Source organism: Mus musculus, chromosome 9, assembly GCF_000001635.26.
Source record: "Mus musculus strain C57BL/6J chromosome 9, GRCm38.p6 C57BL/6J".
In the NCBI taxonomy this organism is placed as follows: domain Eukaryota; kingdom Metazoa; phylum Chordata; class Mammalia; order Rodentia; family Muridae; genus Mus; species Mus musculus.
The window spans coordinates 45,443,596-45,470,385 of NC_000075.6; the positions used below are offsets into that span (position 1 = coordinate 45,443,596).

Here is a 26,790-nt window from a genome sequence, read left to right on the forward strand (position 1 = left end):
TATTGTTTTACACCCGAGGGTGATGTTTCATGATGGCAATGCACTGTCAGGACCGTAAGCAGAAATGAATGGTGTGTCTAATCCTCCCCAGCTCCCCCACGCTCAGAAGACAGCCGCTCGCACCCTGGAGTGGGAGAAATATGAGGCTACTTGCCTTTTGCTATAAATCTGCTGTTTCATCAGCCCTGACAGGTAGCTGGACAATCCCAGTCAATTCATCAATTAAATCTACCCATTTGTAGTTGCTGGGAACCTTGTGTCCTTGGCTCTAGGAAGAGCCAAGGCCTCCAAGCACAGGAGGGCTGCTGTCCTTGTGGTTGATGCTCCTGGTGGGAACAGAAAGGGCCTGGGGAAGGACAATCCTCAGAGGCAAGGGGAGGGGGAGGGATAGCAGCTAGAGGAGGAGACAGGAGTGTGCACTTTGGTGTGGCCGGCATAGGGAAGAGGGTAGGCAGGGCTTCAAAGTCAGGAAACCCAGGTTTTTTGTGGTTTAACTCAACTCTGGCTTGATTATTCAGTAGAGCAAATAGGTCTAAGTTCTGCTTCTGATGTGACAAAGTTGAGCTCCTGTTCTGGCTTCAGTCATGTTACATAAATTTAGATAAGCCAGGTATCTCCTCAGTCGTAGTTTCTTTATCTTTAAGATGAAAATAATAATAATCATAGTAATAACACTAACTCTAGTAATAAATTCGTCTATGGAGTTAAGATGAAGGACAATAGCTACTACATATATATTGATCTCAGTTGACCTGACCCTAGTGTGGCCCACAGCTGACAGTGAAGTCCGTGACAGCTGTTATTATTGTGTAAATATTGTCATCAAGGGTTCTGTCCAACTTAAATCACCTCCGCAGACCTTTACAGTAAGTACTTGAGAGCCTTCGCCCATAAATCGGACACTTCCTGGATTCTTTTCTGTCTGAGAACTTCCTTGGTTTTCCTAGGTCTGTTTGTCAGGCACAGTGGAAAGTCATTCCATAACTTGATGGACTTTGGCTCCCCAGATCCATGAATCTGACATGGTGGGAGTGGCTGAGTGATTAGGTCAACTCAGGAAGCACCCAGAAACCCAGAGGGATGACCCTGCTCCCTAAAGCTAAGAACTGCTGGGATGGCCAGAGTCAATTAGGGGCCATTTCCAGGAGAGAGAGGAGATGAGGGCAGGGAAAGGGAGGGGAGAGGAGAGGAGAGGAGGGGAGAAGAGAGGAGGGGTAGAGAGGAGGATAAGGGAGGGGAGAAGAGGGAAGGGGAGCAGAGGGGAGAGGAGGGAAGAGGAGAGGAGAGGAGAGGAGAGGAGAGGAGAGGAGAGGAGAGGAGAGGAGAGGAGAGGAGAGGAGAGGAGAGGAGAGGAGAGGAGAGGAGAGGAGAGGAGAGGAGAAGAGAAGAGAGGAGAGGTCCTTCCTGGGCAGCTGAAAATGGAAGTTGGTGGCCTGGTTGTGTTTGAGGAAGGGGAAGGCTCTTTTGTATTGCATTGATCGTATTACAGCCACACTTTGCCTGTTAAGAAAGCAACTGCCTGGGTGGGCTCGAGGTCTCAGTTACTGGTTGTGTGAGTCGTGAGGAAGTCATTTCCTTCTGGAAGTGCCTCCATTTCCTCCTTTGTATACTGGGGTGATAATGGCCACTCAGTACTGGGCTGTTGGGAAGAGGCCATGAGGCCATAGAAGCAACCTGGCTCACGGGAGGTCCTCAGCAAGAACTTGTTGAATACATCTTGGTCAGGGTGGGGCCTCTCAGAGGGTGAAAATGGGGCCCCACACATGAGAAGTCTTAACTTGTAAAATGGCCTGATTTTGTACCCATGAGGAATACCCTAGCCAGGACAGGCCAGCTACACAGCTTCTGCAGTCTCCCTGAGCAGACACCCTCAACCATAGACTATTCCGGGGAGATGGTGTGAGAAGAATGCCAAGTGATGCTGCCCCCCCCCACCTCCCCGAGACTTTCAGCCATTGAGGGTGCAGGGCCTGGTGGGGACAGCAAATGCATTTGCTGCTAAGAGGATGCCCCTGACACTGCAGCCAGAAACCCACGATGTTTTTTTTCCAGCACAGCTGCTAATGGCTTCATCACGGCTTTTTATGAGATGATGTGAATTGCTCTGGCCAATGAGGCTTAATGGCCTTCCTCAACGACCTGCCTGGTATATTCTCCCTAGAGGCTCTGCTCCGAGTTAAGGCAAGAATATTAATACAGTCCGGATGTGGGCTCTCCCCCTCCCCATAAAGTTGTGGAAATTGAGGTCAAGTTGGGTTCCCCGCAACTGTTCTTTAAGCAAGCAGCAGCGGTTGCTTACTCCTTCATCTTCCTGGTGGAGAGGGACTGGCTTCTAGCAAGAGACTAGAGGGCCAGGTTCTTTCTTCCTCTGGGTTGGCCTTCTTAAAGGGGCAGGCCCCTAAGTAGGGAGAGAGCCCCCCTTCCGATTCCCACAACAGATCAGGAACAGTAGTTTCCAAGGCCTGGATTTGGAATAGGTTGAGCAGATATTGCCCTTCCTGCCAGGTCGCCTGAGGATGTTTCTTTGTGGGACTGAGCTTTGGGACAGTAATACATCCGGGATGAGAGGGGTTTCCCCATCTTTCTACTCTGTTTACTTTCAGTTGAGAAGGGTCGGCACCTGTGATGAAAGAGAAGGGAATTATGTAGGCAGTCAAGACCAAGGCTGGATGGCTTTCTTGCTCCAGATCCCCATAGGTCATCTGGAAAATGGATCCAGATGAATTTTAGGGATCTAAGACAGCCTTCATCTCCTGGGCTAGCCCCCTACTTTCTCCACACATTCTTCTTAGGCTGTGATTGTGAGACCCTTTCTCTGTCATTTGCGGTAGGCAGGGAAGAACACTGGAACAAGACCTAGCAAGGTCTCCAAACTTCAGATCAACAGCCACCCTGTGCTCTTGGGCATTCCCCTATGTCCCTTAATCCTGTCAAAGGGGATCTCCTGGGTATCATTTTGTTACGGCAACTTGACACAAGTTATAGTCATTTAGGGAGAGTGAACCTCAATTGACAAGATGCCCCACTAGATTGGCCCGTGGGCAAACCTGCAGGGAATTTTCTTAACTATTGATGTGGGGGAGGGCCCAGTTCTCTGTAGGTGGTTCCACTCCTTATAGGCTGAACAAGCCATGGGGAGTAAGCCAGTAAGCAGCATTCTTCCATGGCCTCTGCTTCAGTTTCTGCCTCTAGATTCCTGCCTTGGCTTCCCCTCATGATAGACTGTATGTAACCTGTAAGGCAAACAGAGCTTTTCTCAAGCTGCTTTTGGTTGCATGTTTTTATCAAAGCCATGGAAGCTTGAATTAATATAGGTGATAAAAAGAGAGTTGCAGAACTGGAGAAGTGGCTCACTAGTTAAAAGCACTTGTTCTTTCTGAGGATCCAGGGAAACTGGAATCCACATGGTGACTCACAACCATCTGTAACTCTAGTTACCGGGAGATCTGATGCCCTTCTGGCCTCTGTGAGCGGCGCTACACGGGCATGTGATACACATATATACTCATAGGCAAACCAGTTGTCTATATAAAATAAAATAAATACTTTAAAAATACATACAGAGACAGAGGAGGAAGAGAGGAGAGGGAGGAGGGGGGAGGGGAGAGAGAGAGAGAGAGAGAGAGAGAGAGAGAGAGAGAGAGAGAGCCTGCCCCTTGGGGCTATGAAATGAGTTAAAGGGAGAGTTGGGAGTCAGGCTGAAAAGAGTAGGTGCTGAGCTCAGCTCTAGGTACCTATGTCTCCTCTGATATGAGAATCACCACAGTAGATGGTGACTTGGGACCCTTCATGCAACAGGGACTGCAGCAGCCTTTCTGCCTGGACTTGGTTTCACACAGTAAATGAGACTTTTGACTTCTGCCATTCCTGTACCAACAAACCTAGAAAGGCCTATAGGCCAGGAAGTGTCCCCTCTCTTCTCTGCCTGGCAAATAAAATAGTGCTCACTAAGTGCATATTGACTGGGTGACACTCGAAGGCTGGATGAATCCAGTGTCAGCCAGCGAGGCTTCCCTGAATGCTTCTCCTGCAGAGACACTAACCAAGTCTCTCTCTGACTCCCCTGCAGCCCGCCCCGAGGATGTCGGCACCAGCCTCTACTTTGTAAATGACTCCCTGCAGCACGTGACCTTCTCCAGTTCTGTGGGTGTGGTGGTGCCCTGCCCGGCAGCTGGATCCCCCAGTGCGGCTCTCCGATGGTACCTGGCCACGGGGGACGACATCTACGATGTGCCACACATCCGGCACGTGCATGCCAACGGGACTCTGCAGCTCTTCCCTTTCTCCCCCTCCGCCTTCAATAGCTTTATCCACGACAATGACTATTTCTGCACTGCAGAGAACGCAGCCGGCAAGATCCGGAGCCCTAACATTCGCATCAAAGCAGGTGAGGGGCCAGACACCTGCACCCTGACAGGGCTCCCTGTGAGGTGCAAACACAGAATGGGGTAGGCAGGCTGGCCCTGCGAGGGCATGGATGTGGTGTGTGCATGAGAGCTTGAAGGAAACATATACTTGGGAACAGCTTGGCCACCTACTGTGTGTGCTTGGACAGAGCGGGCACAGCATGTGCACATTCTTAAAGTGAGGATCTACCTCACAGCAATGCACGTAGGTTGAGTGAGACAGAGCTCACCATTGAAAGAGGAAAATGTTGCTTGAGCTTCATTTTCTAAAGCCCCCCCCCCCCCTTTTCCTGAACCATATCAAGAAAAGTGCACATTATTACATGTAACTGAAGCAATTTCCATATGGTTCAATTAATACCCAGCACAGAGATACACTCACAGCACCCCAGAAGTCTCCCTCTGCTTTCTGTGGTCTCTGTTCTCAGGATAGCCATGTTCTGGCTTGGATAATGTGGATGTTTTGCCTTGTCTATGCTTTATAGAAGATGGTGGCCTGTGTTCGGCCCTTTCTGGGATCTTCAGTTCGCCATTCTCATCATGGGATTTGTTCTCACTGCCGTGTGTGGTAGAAGGGTGCACATTATCACCGATGTATAGTATTTCACCACATAACGAGGCCATGTGCTATTGAACTTTTGAGCACTGCAAGCTCAGAGAACTGCTATTTCAGTGTATTTCATGATGGAGGACCATAGCAGCGAGAGTCTTTAAGGGGAGGGGAGCAGGGGAGAAAAGGAAAAGGCTGAGCTCTGTCAGTCGGGTCTGGAAGTAACTGACAGGCTTGGCTCGACTCTTTATAACTAGGACATCACAACACACTATACTTCTGATAGAGACAGGAAGTGCCTCAAATAGAGCTGTGGCTGGTGGCTTTCTTACAAGGGCATCTGGATGCAAGAGACCAGCCTACCACACAGCTCTAGTGTACCATTTGTCCTGCAGCTGTGTTGGACAGGCTCAGGTGGGCAGTTTCTGGGAAGGCCAGCAGGCCTAGTGACAGACCCTTTAGAGCTCTGGATTTTGATCTCCCACCACAGACTTTCTCTCACAGGAACAAGACTGCAAGTATCTAGGCCCAGAGCTGTGGAAGGGTGAGGGTTAAGCCATGCCTGTGCCCTGGGAGTCAAGGGTTGGCATAGATGCTGAGGCAGGGGCCTTCTCTCCCATGCTCCTGAGGGTGTCTTCTTGGCAGCAGGTCCTCTACATTGCTTGGCCCTAAGTATAACCCCAAGTATGGAGCTTGAAGCCTGGATTTAAGTCCTGTTCTAGTCTCCATAACTAGGAGCCCTGGGCCAGGGGTAAGGTCACTGTATCTCCAGCTACATGCCTCTCCATGAGTTAGAATCAGCCTTCTCTGTAAGTCTACAAAGGTTTCTTACTGATGATGAGGCTAAGTCAAAATAGTTTTTTCTACATGCCTGGCTTTTTTGCATTGGGTTCAACAGATAGGGAAATTGAGGTTCAAAGGTCAACTTACCTGTAACCCAGCACTGCCATGCAGCTCAGAGGGGATCAGGACCTACTTGACTGGTATTCTTATGTCCTCCTTGGCTGCCTCCCTCCCAGAACCTAACACAATTCACCCTGGGCCTCCAGTATCCTTGGGGTCAGCTCCCTCAAGCTCCTTTGTGAGATTGTGTGGAGGCTGCTAGACCCATGGGAGTACTGGACTGGAGCCTGATGGCCTTTCTCTCCCCTGTCCCTTTTCTTCCCTTCCCTCCTTTCCTCTTGCCCGGAGAAGAGAAAGGATGAAGGCCTGGGGAGAGCCAGGTCCAGTGGAAACAAGCAATTAAAGAGGCTCTTGATGATGCCAGAGAGGCTGCAGGTGCACTGCTTATGGGGAGGATGCCAGGGCCCTAGGTGTCGCCCTGGCAACCATGGCAAGGAGAGCAGAAGGGCATGATGCCCAGGTGTCTTCTGGGGACAAGGTCTGTAGGCACTGGGGGCTCTAGATGTTCCAGCTCTGCTTGACAGAGAACGGGGTGGAAGGAAGGAGCGAGCCCCTGGCAGAGGCCAAGCTGAGGAAGATGGGAGTAGATAGAGGTTTTCATCCCACTCTTAAGATCAGTCTACATGCAGGATATGACACACAAGTGGCTGCAGGTGACACTATGAGACACGAACACAGGGCTGGGAGCAGGCAGAAAAAGACTCTAGATGGTCCTAACATCAGGACCAAGACTGGTAGAACAAAAGGGACAGAAAGGTAGTAAGGGTACAGGGACTGTATCTGTGTCTCCAACAACCCTCGTCTGAATTATTCTTTTCTGTGGCCCACTGGGTATCACCAATCCCACGAAGAGAGCTCATTATCTAAAGTACATTTCCCAGGATGCATTGAAATAGACCCACACTGTTGTTAGTTCGTAAAATCTGGGTTTTATTTTGTCGAGCGATGATCACTGTGCCCAACCTACTTGATGTCCCTTTTCCTCACGACCATGGCTGTGTGACACTCTTCTTTCAATTTCTCACAGTTTTCAGGGAACCCTACACCGTCCGGGTGGAGGATCAAAGGTCAATGCGTGGCAACGTGGCTGTCTTTAAGTGCCTCATCCCCTCTTCAGTGCAGGAATACGTTAGCGTCGTGTCTTGGGAGAAAGACACGGTCTCCATCACTCCAGGTAAGGAATCGTGGGTGGTGGCTGACAGAGCTGCCCCAGTGGTGAATGGTGCCTGAATTGGTCTATTATCTGAACAAGATGGTGGTGGCAATGGCTTTAGGGACTGATATGCTGCTGCTCCGTGGAGTCTTGGCAAATGGGCACCTTTGGTGTCCATCCTATCTTCTCTGTGTGGGATGGTGCAGTTCGTGTGCTGAGGCCTGTGTTAGCTATGAAGTTCCCACAGACACAGGGTGGGGCTGCCATTGATTCCTGGGGCTCCTTTTGAACTTGCCCTGCTTTATGAGAGCCTTTGGCAAGCTCATCTTTGAAGTGTGGTCAGGAAAGGCAGGGTACATTTGTGCTCTGTGTGTGACTAGGGTAATGAGACTGGAGGTTTGGGGAACCAGGCCTAAGGAAGTGTGCATACAACAGTTTTACTTTGCCATGGATTGGCAGAAATGCCCTAAGACTCTTCAGTGACTGATGTTGGAAAGGGGTTTGTCCTATGTTGCAGGCTTGGAAACCTGTCACTGGTTCAGTCTCACCTAGGAATTGTCCTTCCAACAGAGAACAGGTCTTAGAGCCTCACAAAAGAATCTCTTAAGTCCTTATTCAACCTTGAAGTTCCAATACTCAGCCTTTCCCCTTCCCCACACTACAGGGGCTCCATCGTCTTCCTTCCTCATTGAAAGTTCTTTACAGGAAGAACTTTGGTAAAATGGAGCACCCTGACCAATGTTTCTTCAAGTGGCCATTGGCACCAAGGTCCCCGGCCAGTTGTCTGAAATGCTCTATGGTTTTCAGCGTCAGTTGGAGATAACAAGCCTCTTTGGGAGCGGTTCTCAGCTTGTGGGTTTTGGCCTCTTTGGGGTTTGAATGACTCTTCCCAAGGGGTCACCTAAGGCCATCAGAAACCACAGATATTTACAGTACCATTCATAACAGTAGCGAAATTATAGTTAGGAAGTAGCAATGAGAATAACTTTATGGTTGGAGGGTCACCACAACATGAGGACCTGTGTTAAAGGGTTGCAGCATTAGGAAGGTTGAGAGCCACTGTTCTATAGGAATGTGTTATTGAACTGGATTCTTCATCTTTCTGAACAACCTCCACCCTGGGATGTGAGCAAAACCTTTGAAATAGCAGTGACCATAGGATTTGAATACTTCGAAACAACACAATCCAAATCTCTCGGGAGCAGGCCTGGGTCTCAGCACTGACCAGAGAGCTTCAGATGGTTACAGGGACACAGGGACAGTGGGATGGGACCTACGCTTACGTGTGTTTGTAGCTAGCATGGCAGGGGCTTTGTAAAAAAGACAAAAATGTGTGCCTTTTCTTACTACTTTCCTTCTTTCCATTCCAAGCAGATGGCCAGGCCAAAAGATTTCCTGTTATCTGATAGGTTAACAGCATGGTTGAATAGACTTGAAGCTATTTAAAGATGCCTTCTACTCTTAATAGTTAATAGGAGCTATCTGGAAGGAAAGTCTCTTAGAGGAAGGAATCCAGGTTTGGAAATGGATCTGTGGGCACTCATAGTCCTTGGGCCTTATGCGAGCATCTGTAGGAACCCCACAAGGCTGGGAAGGAGGTTGGAAATGAGACATGGCATATACATACAAAGATCCAAATGGGTAACTGAAGTTGGGAGCACAGGCTGGTATGTGCTGGCACATCTCTGGGGAAGCCTTCGAAATGATGGACACTGAGATTCCCGTATTTCTAGCAAAGTCTGGTTTAAGGCATTTAAAGACCATAAGAAAATGTGGGTTTATGGATGAAACATTATGTCCATTAAAATAATAATTATGTTATTCAAACTTTTTGAGTACTGACTACTTTCCTGGCACTGGGCTAAGACACCTTCATACATCATTTTATTTTAGCCTCACAAAATCCCAGAAGTGTATTTTCCCCTTTCGGCTTTACAGAAGAGAAACCCGAGGCTCCAAGAAGGAACCCAACTTTTTCCAGATCACATGCCTATTACTCAGATAAGGCATAAACCGAAGCAGGATTTTCCCCAAGCCCTCGCTTCCCCTACACACACACACACACACACACACACACACACCACACACCACACACACTCACAGACACACATTCCCAGGTTCTCTGAGTACCGTGAAGCTTTAAATGTATACTGGGCGCGGGCAGGGGGGATACTCACTGTTGGTTTTTAAAGGGATGCTTTGGTGGACCCAGACACAGGTCGTAATTAAGAACCTAGAATCTGGGACCAGACTGTCTGGGATGGAAGCTCACTACACTGCTTACTAGTTGGGTGTGTTGTCTACACTCATAGGGCCTCATTTCCTATGATTGTAGAATGGGTCTATAGGATTGAAATAAAAATAGGCAATGTTCAGAAGGTTGCCTGTTCTTCTAAGGATGTGCTGGGTTGCAGCTGCCATTGTTTAGGTAGAAGACAGCATCCTTCATTATTTCCATTGGTTCCTGCTGTGGTGAGTGTATTTCTACTGTGTAGCTGACCTGGATAGCTCACTGGGTTTCCTAGGAATAAGATCAGTGGATTTTGTTGCTGTTTGTTTTTGTTTGTTTGTTTGTTTGTTTTTTGCATGCCTCCTCAGCTCCTAACACATTGCCTTCCATACTTACCCAGTGTTGAGTGGGGAAGGAATGTCTGTTTGATAATTCTGAGGGATTTGGGGAGACAGCCCAGATGGATGGGGACATGAGGACAAGCTGGTGGGTACCAGATAGCCAGACTAGAGCAGGCGGGGAGTGAAGTTTAAGTAGTTTATGTGCCCAGGAGCTGGAAGCAGCAAGCTCCCCCAGGCACCCCTTGTAGTTGGTGCTTCAGAGCTGTCTTTGATGTCAGGACCAGGCTGGTAGCCCCAAAGGGCATAATTACCAGAGAAGTGGCCTTGATGCTAATCTGTGGGGCTGTGTTAAACTTTGGGAGACCGCCTTTCTTTCCTTTGGTCTTGGAGAATTTTCCTCTCCTTCCTTGCCCTCCAGTTCCAGCCATAATCATTCTAGAGCCTTCTCTAACTATTTTATACATATATCCAGGGAGGTATCTTCCCAATGCATTGATTCTAATATGTTCCTGGGGGAGCCCCGGGGAACCAGAGACAGTGGGGTTTAGGCGCTTTTGGTCTCTATAGGTGGGGACCAAGATTGTGGCCACAAGGTACATGCTCTAATTTTGGAAAATGCAGAGTGTATACAATTTTTAAGGCTTTTCTATCCCCCGTGTTCATGCGCACCCAGTGTGCATACACTGTACATGTAGGTATGTAAGTAGGTGCTGCCTCTCACTGTCGGGGTGTCAATACTCTGGCCTGAAAGCATCAGCGTCTGCATCTGGAGCAGGAACCTACATTAACTTTAGTCTTTAGATCCATGGGACTAGTCTCTAATGTTCTAGGCTTCAGGACCAGCAGGAACAGGTGCTGGAAAGCTAAAGGAAGACCAGACCGATGTGGACCGGTTGAGGTCTCAGAAAGCATCCTCCTTGGGGAAAGCGTGTGCCTGGGAAGGAAGAATGGGAGCCAAGCCTCCCGAGCCTCTTTCTGAAGGAGCCGGTTAGCTAAACAAGCTCTGGGACCTGAGTATTTGCTCACAAGCTGCCCTTCCTGGCTAGCTACGCTGTCTTGGAATGGACCCCAAAGCTCTTTCCAGCTTTTCGTTATGATTTCTAAGCCTGGGAGAGGCGAGAGAGACAGCTCCTGTCTCCACTTGCCTCCCCATCTTCTTCTGCCTCCAGCTTTGGGTTGGCTTTGAATCTGTCCTTCTTAAAGTATATGTAAAATCCTTGGCCTGCTGGATTCCTACCCCAACGTCCCTCGTAGAGTATCTACCGTGTGTGTGTGTATGTGTCTGTGTGTGTGTGTGGTGTATGTGGTGTGTGCGTTTATGTGGTGTGTGTGTGTGCTGTGGTGGGGTATGGTGTGTGTGTGTGTGTGTGTGTGTGTGTGGTGTGTGGTATGTGTGTCTGTGGTGTGTGTCTCTCTGTGTGTGGTGTGTGTATGGTATGGTGTGAAGTGGTGTGTGTATATGTTTGTGTGTGGTGTATGTGTAATGTGTATGTGTATGGTGTGTGTATATGATGTGTGTGTATGGTGTGTGTGTGTGTGTGTGTGATGTGTGTGTGTATATAGAATGGGCATAAGAGGACTAGGGACAGTGTACAAACACAGATCAGAATTAAGGCCTTCAGTGAAGCCGAGATGTGGTTTAATTTCCCATCTGCATGATCACCATTACAATGCATGTTATTGGATATAAAGATAAATCCGGCCCTGTTCCTAATAGCTTTTAATTTCCACCAGACCTGATTATATCGAAGCAGGCTCCTTGTGGGAGTTTCCCAGCATGCTCTTCCCCAGCATCCTGACTGACTTTCTTAGCCCCAGTGGGGAGTTTTGGACACAGCTCAGATGCCAGCCAGATGTATCCCCTGCTGCCCTGGAAGACGAGCCTGGCTGAGCTGCCTTGCTAGTGTGGATAGGGCTCTTGGATGCTAGACTGTCACTGGGCCTTGGTCCAGCATCGGGTATATCAGGGACTTTGCATCTTGAGGGAGGGGGCGGGCAGGGCAAAGGGAATCTGTTGGGGGAAGGATCTTTCTAAAAGGGGCTCTTGCTTCAAGGATTCTCATCAGACAGTGTCTTGTTTACCTGGTCTAATGGGCTCTAGTCACCCCCTCTTCATATTAAGAAGGTTCTTTTCCTTTCCCCTGGAACTTGGTGCCCATGTGTCCCCTTCCATGTGCCTGTACCACAAGCCTGTGGCAGATGTTACAGCTCCTTTGGCTGCCTTCCCATTATTTCTGTCTGCACAGGAGGGTGGCCGACATTTTTTCCCCCTGCATTTTATCCACAGGACCAGCATAGCACTGCAACAGAGTGATAAAGATAACGAGATTAAGTCGATGTCTATCATGCATGGAGATGCCTTTCTGGGTTAGGCATCTCGTGTGTTCTATCTCTAATCCTTACAATCACTTCTAAGACAGATCATGATCCCCCCCACCCCAGGTTTATAAATGAAGATATTGAGGCCTAGGGAACTTAAACATCTTACTCAGACTCACACAGCTGATTGGGCTGGGGGCTGGGGGAGAGACAGACAGACAGACAGACAGACAGACAGAGACAGAGAGAGACAGAGAGAGAGACAGAGAGAGTCAGAGACAGAGAGAGAGACAGAGAGAGAGATAGAGGGAGAGACAGAGAGACAGAGAGAGGGGGGAGGGGAAGAAAGAGAGAGAGAATATCATCTGACTTACCTTGCCTCTTACTTCCTCTCTGGAGCAGGCTCCTTGGGAGAAATCATCTGTTCTGTCCTTGGACCTCAACCTAGGAGGGAGGGTCTGTCCCTGACTCTTGCACTTGCCTGGGGACAGAGACATGCTACAAGCCACCCAGTTCTAGCCTTTCTAACAGATTTCCAGCTAGGGGATCAGTAAAGAGGGTAACCATTCTCACATGAAGGCTGTAGGGGACACAAAGACAGCCCTGCTCTAGGAACTGAGCCCTGAACTCTCCTGCCTCAGCTCCTTTGCCTAGAGATGGACGAACCCAATGCGGTAAACAGATGCATGCTTTGGCTCTGGGATGCAGATTTGCTCTGTGAGTTACAGTTCACTCAAGCTGACTTTAAGGCTACTTCAGCCCCATGTGTCTCCCCCTGAGTTGGAAGGCTGGGAGAGGTGGGCATAGACACAAGAGAGATGGTGGCCTCAGGAAACCTTTCAGTGACCATATGCAGGTTATACGGAGCACCTGGAGTTATAGGGCACCAGGGTTGGAGAGGCTCCTGGCTCCCAGAGCTGATCCTTCTGGGTGACTGGTGTGAGTCTCAGTCCTAGACCTACACTCTCAGGCCTGTTTCTTGGCTGCACGTGTTTAGGACACACAGTTTCGATGGCTCATGGGGGATTTTATTTATTTACTATTTACTGCAAGCTTCCCACTTTCTTTGTCTGAACTCTAACCACCTTTCAAAATATTTTCAAATGCCACTCTTTTCTGATTCCTGCTAAGACTGAATTTAATCACCACCCAGGCTGACCTCCTCCCTCAGGCTGGCCTCCTCCCAGGGACCCTTTTCAACAACCTCTACTAGCTTTATCAGTTCTTGGCTTGGGTCATTAATGATGTTTTAGAACCTGTGTCACCCCATCCTATAGGATGTGGCCCCTTCTAGGACATGTCTTTACCCAGGCCTCTATTCAGGATGCTGAGAGGGCGTGGGGACGAATGAGGACGAAGTGCCTACTGTGGCTCCTCAGACGCAGGAGTTGAAAGGCCTGCCTAAGCTTGCACAGCAAATGGATAGCACTGGCGGGATGTGCCAGGACCTTGGAGAGTCTGTCAGTCTTGAGAAAGTTACAAAGACATGCTCAAGACCCTGTTTTTTATAACTTAAATATTCTCTGATTATATCTGGTCATTGTGGGGGGAAAAAACCAAATGCCTGGTATGTGGTGTTAGGCATCTCTGATTCACCTGTGCTTGGCCATCACCTGATGCACACTTGGAACCTATGGAGGTGTGCTGCAACACAGTGACTGTCAGCTCCTTCACTGGTCTGTCTGCTTTGCGTGCTCTGTCTAGCTTAGGGATAAGTATTCCTTCCGAACAACAGTTTACGACACACTCTGGGGTTCTTTTGTTTGCTCTATAACTGTCATTGTGCCATTCTGCGTGGGGGTGGGAGTGGGGCACATAGCTAGGTTTAGCCACTTTTGTGGCGGGAAGAGAATGAGGGCATACCAAACCACACATCTGTAGGCCTGGTGGCAGCTATTTGCATGTTATTTGCATGATATCTTGTTTCATTCTCCTGGTAAGTTCCTGAGGAAAGGACCTGCATCTGCAGATTTAAAGAAAACAACGCTGGAGACCAGGCAATTTGCCGCAGAGCACACAGCTTCCACCAGGCAACCCTGAAACCCTTGTTCCTGAAGCCCAGGCTCTTTCCCTGTGACAACGACTCTAGGGTTGTCCAGGGCCTTCCAGGACTCATTGTTTCCTTCCTGAAGGCATCTGCTGAGAGGAGAAGGCAGCTGACCCTTCTGTTTCTATCTGTGTTGGTGAAGAAGGGAAGAGTGGACTTAAGTAGTCATAGAAACCTTCCCCAAGCACAGAGAGGATGTCCCATCTCCTGAAGTCTTTAAATGGATTCTGCCAAAACCCAGGTGTGATGACATATCCCATGGCATTTGAGAGTTGAGAACTGAAGGATCAGGAGTCTAGCCTTGGCTGCTTGGGACTCTATCTCAAAAATAAAACAAGGATAAGAAAACCCTTAAATCTAACACTTTGTAAGTTGGAGATTCAAAGGAAACCCTCAGACCCCACAAAGGCACGGTTTCCCTAGTCCCATGACCCACACTGAAGGAAAACCACATTAACAACAATGGATAAGAAGTAAATAGACAGTGTCCAGCTTTGGCACTCATCTGGAATATGCACTTTACCTGGGCCAGGCCATCCCATCACCACATGCATCCTGTCTAGCAGATTCTCACTGCCCACATCATACTCAAGGGCCTGAGACACAGAAGGTCAGACACCTGCCCCAGGCCTCAGCCAGAGTCTGTGCCCAGTGCAGTGTGACTTCCCTCTTGGGCTTCCTCACCAACTGTGTTTGGCACAGCCCTTCCTGCAGTGCTCTCAGTGCAGAAATCAAGCCAGGTTATAGCTATCCTACTGTGGAGTCCTTCCTGTCACATCTGTGTGAAACAGAGATTTAAGGGAATGGAGGCATGGGGTGGGGAGGAGTGGGGCTGTAAGACCTTCCTGAAGTCATACCGCCATGAAGACCATGACTGGACTCTGGTTTCGAAGCTTTTATCCCAGGAGTTCTCTAGGCTCAGTGCCTGTCGGGTTTGGCTCCCCAGGATTCCTTCCAATGTCCCAGCAGGCAGCCTGCTCTGCAGTCATTCGCCAGTTGGTTAGTTCCAGAGCCATCAGCTCCGCTCCCCAGTCAAGCAGAAACGTCCGTGTTCACAGGCGCCTCTGGCGGTGTGTGCATGTGTCGTGTTTTGCTTTTCCACTTAGTTCATGGCAGGCGCTGCATTTCCAGAGCACCCACTGGGTGAATTTCAGCAGATTTAAGGTCGTTGCAGGCTAACACCTTGCCCCAGGACCACGCTGCGACAGTGGACACAGAACAAGCAGCATTGTTTGGTTAAGTTGGCACCTCTGTAAGTTACCCTGAAATCAGAGCAGAATTCTTTATAGAAGGTTATCCTATACATAAATCATCATTAGACCACCTCATTTTTGTTTAATGCCTACCTAACTGTGCTGCAGTCTAAAAATGTGTGTTTAGTGAAGTCAAGGGTTGCAGGGAAATTATAGGGTTTTTCAAAAACCCATTTGCTTTGCCAGTGCTCACATCAGAATCAATCTTACCTTCAGTTCTCAATCGCATTGCAAACAGGCAGCCTTGCTCGCCGAATCCTGGCATTTAATATAGGGTAGCATTTATTCAGAAGGAGCCAACAGTGCTTGCAAGAATGGAGCTATGTATAGATGCCACTTCCTGCCAAGCCTGTGATTTTGAACTCTGTGGTGTATCCATAAGCCGTCTCTGCCATAGGGAGAGCCACGGCCATGGCCCTGTGGAGATGGCATCCAAGTCATGAGTGCGGAGGGTGAGAGGTCCAGAGTGGGGGATGGGGGGTCAGCATCTGTAAGGCTGCATGCATTGATTCGTATCAGCACACAGTAGGCATTTAGCCAATGTTGTCTGATGATCAGAGGAGGTTTAGCCAGGGCAGTGGCTGGCCCTCTGGTCTGGTGGGAAAAGGGGTGATTTAAAGGGGAAATGTGTGCTGTGCTGCCTAGCCCTGCAGTGGCTAGAATGAAGAAGTCACTGTTCCTGTGTACCCCAAAACTAGCAGGGCTCGCTTGGAGTCTCTTTATGATGGGATGAAGCTGTAGTGTAAAGAATGTGGGAGTCAGGGTTCAGAGACCAGGGTTCAAATCTCACTCCACCTCTCACTTTCCATGAGGTTCTGGGCAAGCCTTTTAGCCCTTTAGATTTGTGGGGCTTTGCATTCTCCAGCTTTGAGGATGGGAAATTACATAGATTTTTTTCTTGTATCGGGAAAATCCATGTTACATATATATGCCATAATTTTTTCATGCAGATACATCCTCTACATATAGACATTCCTTGTGTAGAACATTGATACCTCCGACTGCTAGGCAGACATGCGCACCAAGCACTTGGGCCACAGCTGGAGTCCCAAGGAATTTGTCCAAGTGCTCAGGTGGTGCCTCAAGAGTTCCTGGGGTGAAGGCCTCAAAACCAGAGTCCACTGGGACACTTCCTGGTAGCATGCCCTTAGGCAGGCCTTTCAGCCGCATCCCTCCACTACGCCAAGCCTTCATTTCTCTGTCTGTCCAGCAACTCTGTTAGATCACGAAGACGGAGCACTCACGTGTGACCATAGAGGTGTGAACATCTAGGTGGACAAGAACCTATTTGCAGGGACTCATGTGACCTTCAGGGTTGTAAGCATAAGACTGGCGGAATGCGCTGACAATGTGGCAGAGGCAGGAAGCACGCTGGCATGTGCTCCTGTTTGGGTGGGCCCCCTGACGTCTGACTGTGCCTTGAGACCTGCCAGGCCTTGTGCACAACACCCCCTTCCCGTCAGTTACTTTTCTCATTGCTGTAATCTGCAAAGGGCAACTTAAGGGAGAAGGCATCTGTGCTGGCTTTTAGTCTGAAGGTAGAGCACGTGGCAGAGGGGAAAGCACGGTGGCAGATCCCGGGTGGGTCCGGGTTGTAGCAACCGGAGCCTAAGGCTGAGTGAGTGCTCATATCTTCACTGAGCAGTGGACAGAGAAGACAGGAAGAAGAACAGGGCTATAAACCATAAAGACCTTACTCCAACCCCTATCCATTCTCCCCCACACACACATACCCACCTGGTGATCCCCATCTTCCTGCTAGGCTCTACCTAGGCTGTACAATCTTCCTCAACAGTGCCACTGGCTGGGGTCTAAGAGTTCAAACACGGACAGTCACCTGTACTCAAACCCTGATGCCAACCGGCCTTTTGGTGAAATGTAAGGAAGTGGAGAAGAGAAGGGGCACAGTGCCAGGGCCAAGGGCTCTAAGCTGGACATATATCCCTCTCACATCTGAGGCCTTCCCCTCCCTTCAATCACAGAGGCTTGGGTGCAGAGTCCCATCTCATACCCCTGCCTTTAGGATGGAGAATCTGTCAGAACCACACAGAGGCCACAGAGGAGGAGGGAACAGGGGAAAGTGAGGAGCCATGAGGATGGAGGGGGAGCACGGGTGGGTCTGGGGCTGTGTGTCCAGTGACTACCCAGGTCATTTGGTGCCAACTAGGTATAGTGTGAGTTGACTTTGCCTGGCAGTCCTGTGGGCTCTCTGAGACTCTTGGAAGCAAATGTTTTCCTTCTGGGAGCACATGACTGAGATCTTCCTGAGTGAGCTGCAGTGTAGGAAAGAGCTTGCCTCCAGGTGTCCCAGAGTGTATCAGTACAAGGCGTCATCTAAAGAAGAGGCCTCCCTGGTGTTGTGTGTGGCTGGACATAGCAGGCCGGAGCTGTGCGGTGTTCCAGGTTGAGTCAGTTCCCTCCCCTGCGTTGGCTTAAGAATCTACCAGCTGACTGAATTTTTAGTTCATTATTTAAGCTAGCAAATGGGTTTTTTTTTTTTGAGCACTTCCTATGTACAAGATGCTGTGTTATGCAGACAGTGAATCCCAGGGGTCTTTGCTTGAGGACCCCAAGGGATAGGGGTGGGGGGAATTCCTCTTCCCACACACCCAAGAAACTCAACTTAAAATAGATATGTATGCACATGTATAAATAGTACGCACAACATAATTTGTACATATTGAATATGTATGTGTGAGCATTCACACATACATAGCCTTAGACTCTGTTACCTGCTTAGAGCTCTAGCAATTCCCAGAGCAGAGACCTGAGGGAGACACCGTGGTGGCCCGTCATGGCACACCGTATCTCGGAGCAACCCTCACCTCATGAGTTTGGTGACTGTGAAGGCTTTGTCTTTTCTCTCAAACAAAAAGGGCAGTTCCTACCCCACCCCCTTTATTTTTAAATGTTCTGAATTTTATGGATAGCTTTGACTCCTTGTTTAATGGGGTGTATTAGACATGGAAGCATGGGCAGGGATGGGTGGTCAGTAGGGAGCACTCATTTTGTTTTTGAAGGCCTTAATGTCTGACAAACAAGATAAGCTCAGGACACTGGTGTCCCTGACCCAAGACTAAGTGATGAAGGTGTAGGTGACCCCACTGGTCCAGACTTAGGGGCATCTCTAGTGCTTAGACAAAGCTCCTTTTCCAAGAATCCTACAGAATACATCCACTGGGCAGGGTGATCGCCTACAGAGGGGAGTTGCAGACCTGCTGGATGTCACGTATAGAGTCACCTGGGGGGCTTTCAAGAACATCAGTTTCTATACATGTACACACATGCACACACATGCATGCACACACATACATCATCATCATCAACATCATCATCAACAACATCATCATCATCAACAACAACAACAACAACGACATCATCATCAACGACATCATCATCATTCTCAATTGATGATCACTGGGGCGAGCCTCTGCTTGTTAAAGGCCCTGTGTGGTTCTCACTGGCAGTTGGGTTCCGGGTAAAGGAGACCATAGGAGTCAGCTCCTGGGGAGCTATACAGCATGGTTCATGCTTAGGGAACAGTTTGCCTTGATTGGAGCTCAGGAAAGATCAAAGGTGAGTGGGATCAACGCTACATGAGTCATGTATCATTAAAGAGCAATGGGAGCCACTGAAGATCATGAATTATGTGGGAATGTTCAGTGGTGTTTCCAGAAAAAGGCAGATGGTCTTCAGCCTCAGGTCCTGGAGTCCATGTCTGCCTTTAAATTTCCCAGAGATTATTGCTAAGCATCCTTAGGGATGTTAGGACAAGCATTAGCCTTTCTTCTACAGGGCTCATTCCCATCATGCTCCAGCCCCCTCTTGGTCCCATAATCCATAGTACTCCTAATAAAAAAAATTTAGACCTCTGAAATAACCCCAGATCTGACGAGTCTTGAGCAGCAATGCTGTGTGATTTTTCCTGGGAAGACACGAACAAATGTCTGTTCACTTGACCAGTGACAGACCGAGGGATGATCCCACCCAAGTCTGGAGAACCAATGAGTTTATGAGGTTGCCTACAGGAGGATGAGTGACTCAAAGCCAAGCTGTATCACCCAAAAGCTATCCCAGCATTGGTGATGACTCAGAAAAAACAAAACCAAAACCAAAAAAGGTTGTACCCTTGGAGCTTCAGGCACAACTTGCAGGCAGCTCCACTGAAAAGTCTCCTCTCCACAGGAAGTGTTCACTGCTTATGTAATCGCCTGAGTCTTTTTGCTTTCCGAACTCCCTGAACAGCATAGGTTTTCAGAGCTTCCCTTGGTATCCCAAGTCTAAGGAAGGAATGTTCAGTTCTGAGGAAATAGCTCAACAACTACCAAATTGATCTCACAAATAGAAAAGTCTACACCTGATCTCTTTTTCTTTATGGATTTCAGCAAAACACAGTCACACTAAAAAATACTGTGTGAGATTACCTTCGGGTTATGGTCACAAGCTGTGCTTGAAATGGAAGTGGTTTTAATATTTAGACTTGGGTCTCATCCTGGAGATATATATATATGACTATTTGCATATATATGTATATATGTATATGTGTATGTATGTATGTGTATATTGTCCACAATCTAAAAGATTTGGTGTCAAGACACTTAACTTTTGGTAATAAGCTAGGTTTTATTGTGCTCTTACAGTCTATGCCATACTTTGATATGCATTAAATTTGATTCTTCCATTGAGTTTGTGGAACATAGAAGTCCCTCCCCTTCATTTACAGATAGATGGCCACTTGAAGGCCTGGCGACTCCTGTACTTCTCCAGGGGCAGCTTCTGTGCTGGAGTGAGACCCTCTGCAGGTTTTGGCTTAGGTGTGACCTCATGGTTCCCAGGACTTCTCATCTGTTTCCTTATGGTGGAAGCCCATTACTCATGGGGATGTGCTTGGCCAACCTGTAGACCACGACTGGCTAAAGAAAGCAGTCCTTTGTACTAACTGAGTTCACCTCCTTAAGACCCTTTCAGGTTGTTCTCGTTTGGTATGTTTTTTTTAGATGGGTAACTGAGGCTCCGGGAAACACTTTACCTGATGTTGGGAGCAACAGGGTGACTCCCTGTTGGGATGACAGGGTGGGAGACAAGGAACTTCAGAGTCATGAGATTTGAGGATACCATAATGTACACAAGACTTGCCGTGGGGCAGGCCTTGTAAGAACTGCTTAATGCAAACAAATTTTGAATCTTTAAAGAAGGGGAGGGGCCAGTACACACCCTAAGACACCAACTTTGTCCTCCTGGGGCCTATTTCCTGAAGGCATTTCCTCTCACAAGGCATCCCACGGGGGCCACCTGGTTCTCAGCTCCATGATCCTCCACATGACGGACCATCTTCAGTGGGTGAAGAGAAGACTTCAGGCAGTAGGCCTCAGATCTGGACACTAGTCCCCAGGCTGCCACTGGGCTTCAGTCTACAGGGTAGAGGTCCAGCTCTCAGGCCTCAGTCTGGGCATGCGCAGGTTTGGGGTCTGCAGTGTGAGGGCCGGGATTAGCGTAAGAGCTCACACTGGAGACGTGGTGACCTCTCGAGATCTCTTCTCCTCATCCCCACTCCTGGGCATAGTTTCTTCCTTCACGTGCTATCTCTAAGTATATTGACCTCTAAGTCATCAGAAAGCGTGTAGAAGGTTCCGGTTTCCACTTCCTCTCTAAACAATGGCACGGCCTTTCTGTGCATGCTACTTTCAGGGGAAGCCCTTCTGTCCCTTCCTGCTCCATGGAGTTCAATAAACTCCATCAGAGTCATGCTGGGTGTTGGGAGTGTGGGGACAAGTTGGTGCCCTGCAGCAGGGTAACAGACAAAGTAAGAGACATGCTCTAATGTGTGTGCTAAGAAATCTTCACAAAATGGTCACAAAGAGACTGGATGGATGTAGTAGCCACAGCCATGCCCATGATAGCAAAGACACGGGAAACCAGTGAGGATGGATAAATGCGGTCTGCTCAGTCTATACAATGAATGCTATGTGGCAGGGGAAGCAAAGGATCCAGAACTTTGCACACTAGGCTGGACATGTTGCGGGGAGAGTGGCGAACGGGGAGAGGGGTGGGCGGAGAGCAAATTGCTGAAGCAGGGAAGCAGTGTGGCACCATTTGTATAAAGTTGGAAAACATGCTAGCCAGTTCTCCATAGTGTTTCTGGGTAGACACATATGCAGCGACAGCATTACAACATGTATGAGACAACAAACACCATACTCAGCAATGCTTACCTCCAAGGCAGAGGGGATGGCTCAGGAAAGAAACAACGGCCCTTCAGAACGCCTTATTTCTTAAATGGTTTCTTCTAAAAAAAAAAAAAAAAAAAAAAAAAGATCTGAAGAAAAAACAGAGCCAAAACAAAACAAAACAAAACCACAGGACTTTTTACTTTATTTATATGCTTATTCTTTTTTTTTAGCATGCTTGTTATATTTCATAAGAAAAGCTGTTTATTTGATGGCAGGGTACAAGGTTCTAGAAGGCTGATCCTGGGGCATGTGAGGAGAGGGGGCCTTGCAGGGGAGGTCGGTGCACTCACCAGCTGCCCAGCTCTGTCCTGTGGACACTTGTTTCCTAACTCCTCTTCCAGAGCCACTTTGGAGAGGGTTGGTGTGCATTAGTTGTTAAATAACAGCAATAAACGTGGTATAAATATGAGAGGAGAAGAACTGTGTCTGCCGTGGGACCTACCATAATCTGTTTCTCTCTTTAATGAGAGCCTGGAGACCCAGCGTGAGGCCACTGAAAATGAAGAACACTGGGAGGAGCGATGGGGTGCACGGCCTGGCAGTCTCTGCTTTCCCAAAGCCAGGAGCCTGGTAGGGTCTTAGCAGCCCTTCATCCTGGGGACAGGTGATCAACAGTTGCACACAGACCATTGAGTGACCATCTGGGCAAGAAAAAGTGGTTTGGAGATGGGAGGCCAGGAGAAACACTCATAATTAAGCCCTTGGATAGGCCACTCCCAGTTTCCAGATCATGTTACAAAAGAAAGCTGGGAGCACACACAGGGAAACCAGAGAGGGAAAAATGATCTCCTGCCCCACCCTCAGTGTCCCTAGAGCCTGCCCTGGGATCTGTAAAGCTGAGGGTCTCCCAGGCAGAGGCCCAGGGACTGCCAGCTGGTGTCTTGCTTTGGCTCCTAGAGGTACCTACCTTTATTACAGTTTGCCCCAGAAGAGTGATTGCTCCTGCCTCTTCCTCCATTTCTGTTCCCCTCACCCAGTTCCCCATCGGTACATACAGACAGTAAACCTGCTTTGTGAGGTCTAGAAGGAGCCTTGAAAATCACTGAATCTAGTCCCTTGGCAGATGTATAAAGACGGCATTTGCAGCCTTGATTGGACCTGGGGACCAAGTCTCAAGAAGCGCCCTGCTAGTGGGACATGGTGATATATAACTATAATCCCAGTACCTGGGAAACTGAAGCAGGGAGATCTTGAGTTTGAGGTCAGCGTGGAATGTGTAGTAAGACTGTCTCAAAACAAAAAATATTAAAAGGAAGTATCTTTTTATATTATAGCATAAGGGCTTTGGCCTCATTTTCCACCGAGTAGACTCATGCTGAGACCCTCTGAAACTGGGCTATCTCATCATATTGACAAAGAGGATAGAACTAGTGGTGTTATCAGTGCGTGCATGCATGTGTGTATGTGTGTGTGCACATGCATGTGTGCGTGTGTGATATCTAGATATCTGTCTTGCAGTGTGACTCCCTTGCACACAGTGGGTATTCGTGTCTTCATCTGAAAGCCCCTTTTTCATAAAGCTCTTAGCAAGAACTAAAATCTAGAATCTGCTTTCTAGGGGTTCTACCCTTGAGTCCTCCTGCTTCCTGCCCCTGCCCCTGCCCATCCAGGAGGCCTATCAGAGACTGGCAGACAGCTCCCATCCTCTCCTGTACCCCCTCCCTAGGGTCCTATTCTCCTTGTGATGGCACCCCATTTCTGTTCCGATCCCCTCTATTACTTGGCAAGATTTTCTCTCATTCTGGCTCTTGCTTCTGGACATGCCTAGGTTTATTACATCTTTTCAGAAACCCAGGCCTACAGGAGTAAGGTTCACACTGGAGATGGCCCTAGCAGAGGAACTAGGGAGTCTTGCTCGCCAGTATGCCCTGCCCCGAGTTTCTTTCTGAGCTACTTCATGGAGTTGGCTCCTTCTCATCACTGGTTCTGAACAACTCTGGGCTCTTTCCCTAAACCTCTCCTTGCTCTTATTTCCAAAACCAGAATAGCAGCTTTCTATAACCTAGACAGCAGCAGGATGCCCTTTGCCCCTTCTGAGATGCATCAGCTGGCTCAAATCCTAACTTTGTGTTCTAAATGCCCGGCACCCTTGTGAAGATGTCTGCGCGTCCCCAGGAAGCCATGATTGCCAGCTTGTCTTGTTTCTAATTTGAATTTATCATTTGATTCTAGTCAAGAGGAATTCCCTATCAGGGGGTCTTCTGAAAGAAGGGAGTCTATGTGGGGAAGGACCCTCAACAAGAAAGCAGGGACAAGGTGGACTCAGATCCTGGGCCAGGGGCCTCTGAGCAGGCTCCTTGCCTCATACATCACTCACATTAAATGTGACACTGGTAACAATTTCTTATTTCATGGCTATCATTTCTTGGACCAGCCTGTCTTATTTTCCTGATGACTCTAGCTGGTTCTTTCTGGAAAGTTCTTCCTTGACCCATCCCACCCCTTTTATTCTAAATTACTATGCATATAATCTACATTCTCCACCTTGGTTTTATAGGAGTGGTTGCCTGCCTCCTTCACTTTGGGGGTGAAGAGGCAGGGAGGTCAGGAGAAAAGTTACCATTCTTGTGTCACCAAGGGATAGTTGTTCAAGGACTTCTGACAGAAGTACTAAGTGTTTCAAAAGTTAAGCTCCTTCAGACATGGTGCCCTTGGGCAGTGTCTCCCAGCCTTGTCTATTCTCCACACAAGTAAAGACAACATTAATTGCTATATTGGATCAAACAAAGACTGGCAACAACTGGAGATCCCATAGCTCATGGGATGCTACCTGCCCCAGGTCCTGCCTCACTCAACTTGGCTGAGGGATCTTGGTCCATAGTTTGGGCCAGGAGACTGTAGGTCTTCTATAGACAGGTGGTAGGTAAGTGAGGAGGTCAGTCTAGTAGTCAGCTAGTAGGTACTATGATAACTGAAGGATGGATGGTTTGGATAGCTTCCAGGCAGCCCCTCATCTCCTTTTCCTGCCCTCTCTTCTACATGACTCTTTCCCAAAGAGTCTTGAATTATAGATTCACTGTTTGAAGGACAGCTAAGCGGGAGGGGGATATAAAGGGGAGGGGCAGTAAACTCTCATCATCAGCTCACATCCTCCATTCTGCTGCTGGGGTGAAGCATCCCCGTGCTGTGGTACTTCCTTTGCCTTCTTTCAATCACAGTATGTATGTCTCTCTGCTCCCACCCCTGTCACGTTCAGTCTGTGCCTTCCCAGCATGGGACCCATCATGGCCCTGGATATAGTCATAGTTCAGGTGACAGTTGGGGTGGCTTCCTCTCCAGTAGAACTCTCTCGACATGAAGGTATGGAAGATCAAGGAGCCAGGGCTGTCGAGGGGGAAAGGGTGACGGAGACAGACTGATGGCAGGGAGTTGAATTAATTCCCTGGTGTCGGATTTAATGAAGGCCTGCCTTCTGCACCGTCTCTGAAAGGCGCATCATGGAGCGATCGGTGCTGGGTGCGTGCATAGCTCCAATTAGGAGCTTCTGCATTTCATGTTGGAAGGGGGGTCACGGTATCTTTGAATTTCTAGACTCTGGGGGCTTGTCTATCCCTCCCCCTTCCAGCCTCACACAGCCTGAACCAGAAGTCAGAAGTTCTGCTCCTCTTAAAGGGGAAAGACCCCAGGGTCTGTTCTTGACTGCCTAAGAGGACTCATTTTTCTCTTTAATGTCATCTCTTTAGGCGTTCTTAGGTAAAGACTAGCCTTCATTCTGCAAAAGGTACCTGTACCATCTTGTCCCTAGAGACTGTATCCTAGAAGTATGGATGCTTAAACTGGAGAAGGTGCTTTGGGGATAATCCAGCCCAGACTCAAATGTTTTGTGCTTAGATAGCCATGGTTTCTACAGCAGTCTCTCTGACCTCCTGTCTCTGGTCTGTTGTCAAGCAGAATGAGCACAAGCAGGGTCAGGCTACCTAAGTCCGAGGTCTCAGCTGCCAATGTAAAGTGATTCTTGGAAACCTAGTTGGGTCCTAGCAACTCAGCTGTGTACCACCATCTACAGCCAACAAAGTATATATGCGTGGTCTCCCATGACCTTGGTGTGGCCAAGGCAGGAAGATGCTGCTTGTGGGTCAGAATCCTTCATCACCCACGAAGATGCAGCTTTGTACAACTTCTGCCCCTCAAGTTCTCAAAGCCTTCTTCTGAAAATTGAGAATAATAACACTTATCACACAAGTTAATAACAGAGCAGACTCGTTTTATAAATGAACATTAAAGCTCTGAGGCAAAGTGACATGCCTAAAAACACAGCGGTGACAAATGGCAGAAGAGAATCTGAATGTGGGTCTTTTGGCCTCTTTTCGGCACATGGGGATGCTAAAAGGAGTGTTTCTTACCTATTTCCCGTGGTCTGGGTACCACTGACTGTTTCCTTCAGTCTTCCCACAATGCTTGAGTACTTCAGAGACCTCAGCTCAATTCCGTTCCAGTGCCAGCCCTTTGTGGTAGCTTTTTAATGTATTCCTGTTGCTTGTTACAGAAGTTTAGAGAAGTTAGTTGCCTCGAGTCATGAGCTCATTAAGGGTTTGGGCGGGATTGGAAGCTAGTTCTGTCTGACTCCCAAGACCATGCCATCTTGTCTTTCTTGCCACCATCTTGGACTGTAGCTCCCCTGGGACAGAAGATCAGAAACTCATCCTTACAAAGGTCACTGGGTTCTGGGTAAACATGGGAAAGACCTGATCAGTCATCCAGACTGTCCTGGCTTCACCATGGGGCCCTTGAGTCCTGACAATAGAACTGGACATTTTCTGGTGATGATGATGGATGTAGGCTTCTCCTCCTCCAGCATCTTCTGACCCGGAGGAGAGTTCCTAAGAGTGAGTGAAGGGTGTCGTTCATCAGAGAACACAGTCTCCCTAACAAACTACCCTATCCTGACCACCAGACCCTCTTCCAGTTTACCTGACTGAATAGGTCAGGGGCGACCCAAGTGGCTACCCACAGAGATGCTCTCCAGATGACTGATATCCCCAAACACCTCTTCTTTGTCTCAGCAACCTGCTCGTGACCCTTTCTTCTAGGTGCGCTGACCTGGACGTGTGCTGGGCTGAGCACCTGAGAGGACCACCGTGCTCCCCAGCTTCCAGAGTTCTCTTAAGTCTCATCTGGTAAAATGTGTTGAGGCAGGCTTGAATTGACACACCTCCTCCCTTCCCTTCCGTGGGACAATTAATGAGACCCTAATGTGCAAGCCACCGAAGTAAATAAATACAGATTATTGTCCCGCCCTGCAGGTTTTGGCTGACGAAGCTGTCCCTCTTGCTCAGCAATGGCTTCAATAATGAGCAGTAGCTTTTACAGACCTTGTTCTTGGTTCCCTGAGGCTCTCATCTCCCGCACCCAGGAACC

The 26,790-nt window shown here is 48.6% G+C and overlaps 1 protein-coding gene across 3 annotated transcripts in view; it reads left to right on the plus strand.

The window, feature by feature from the left end:
* Dscaml1 (DS cell adhesion molecule like 1) overlaps positions 1–26,790 on the plus strand; it is a 326,281-nt gene that overhangs the window by 16,163 nt on the left and 283,328 nt on the right. For all 3 annotated transcript variants that reach the window (XM_017313109.1, XM_006509947.2, NM_001081270.2), the window contains exons 2-3: positions 4,070–4,387; positions 6,887–7,033. In XM_017313109.1, the coding sequence (XP_017168598.1) occupies positions 6,931–7,033 (103 nt within the window). In that variant the 5' untranslated portion in view covers positions 4,070–4,387; positions 6,887–6,930. The remainder of the gene's footprint in view (positions 1–4,069; positions 4,388–6,886; positions 7,034–26,790) is intronic.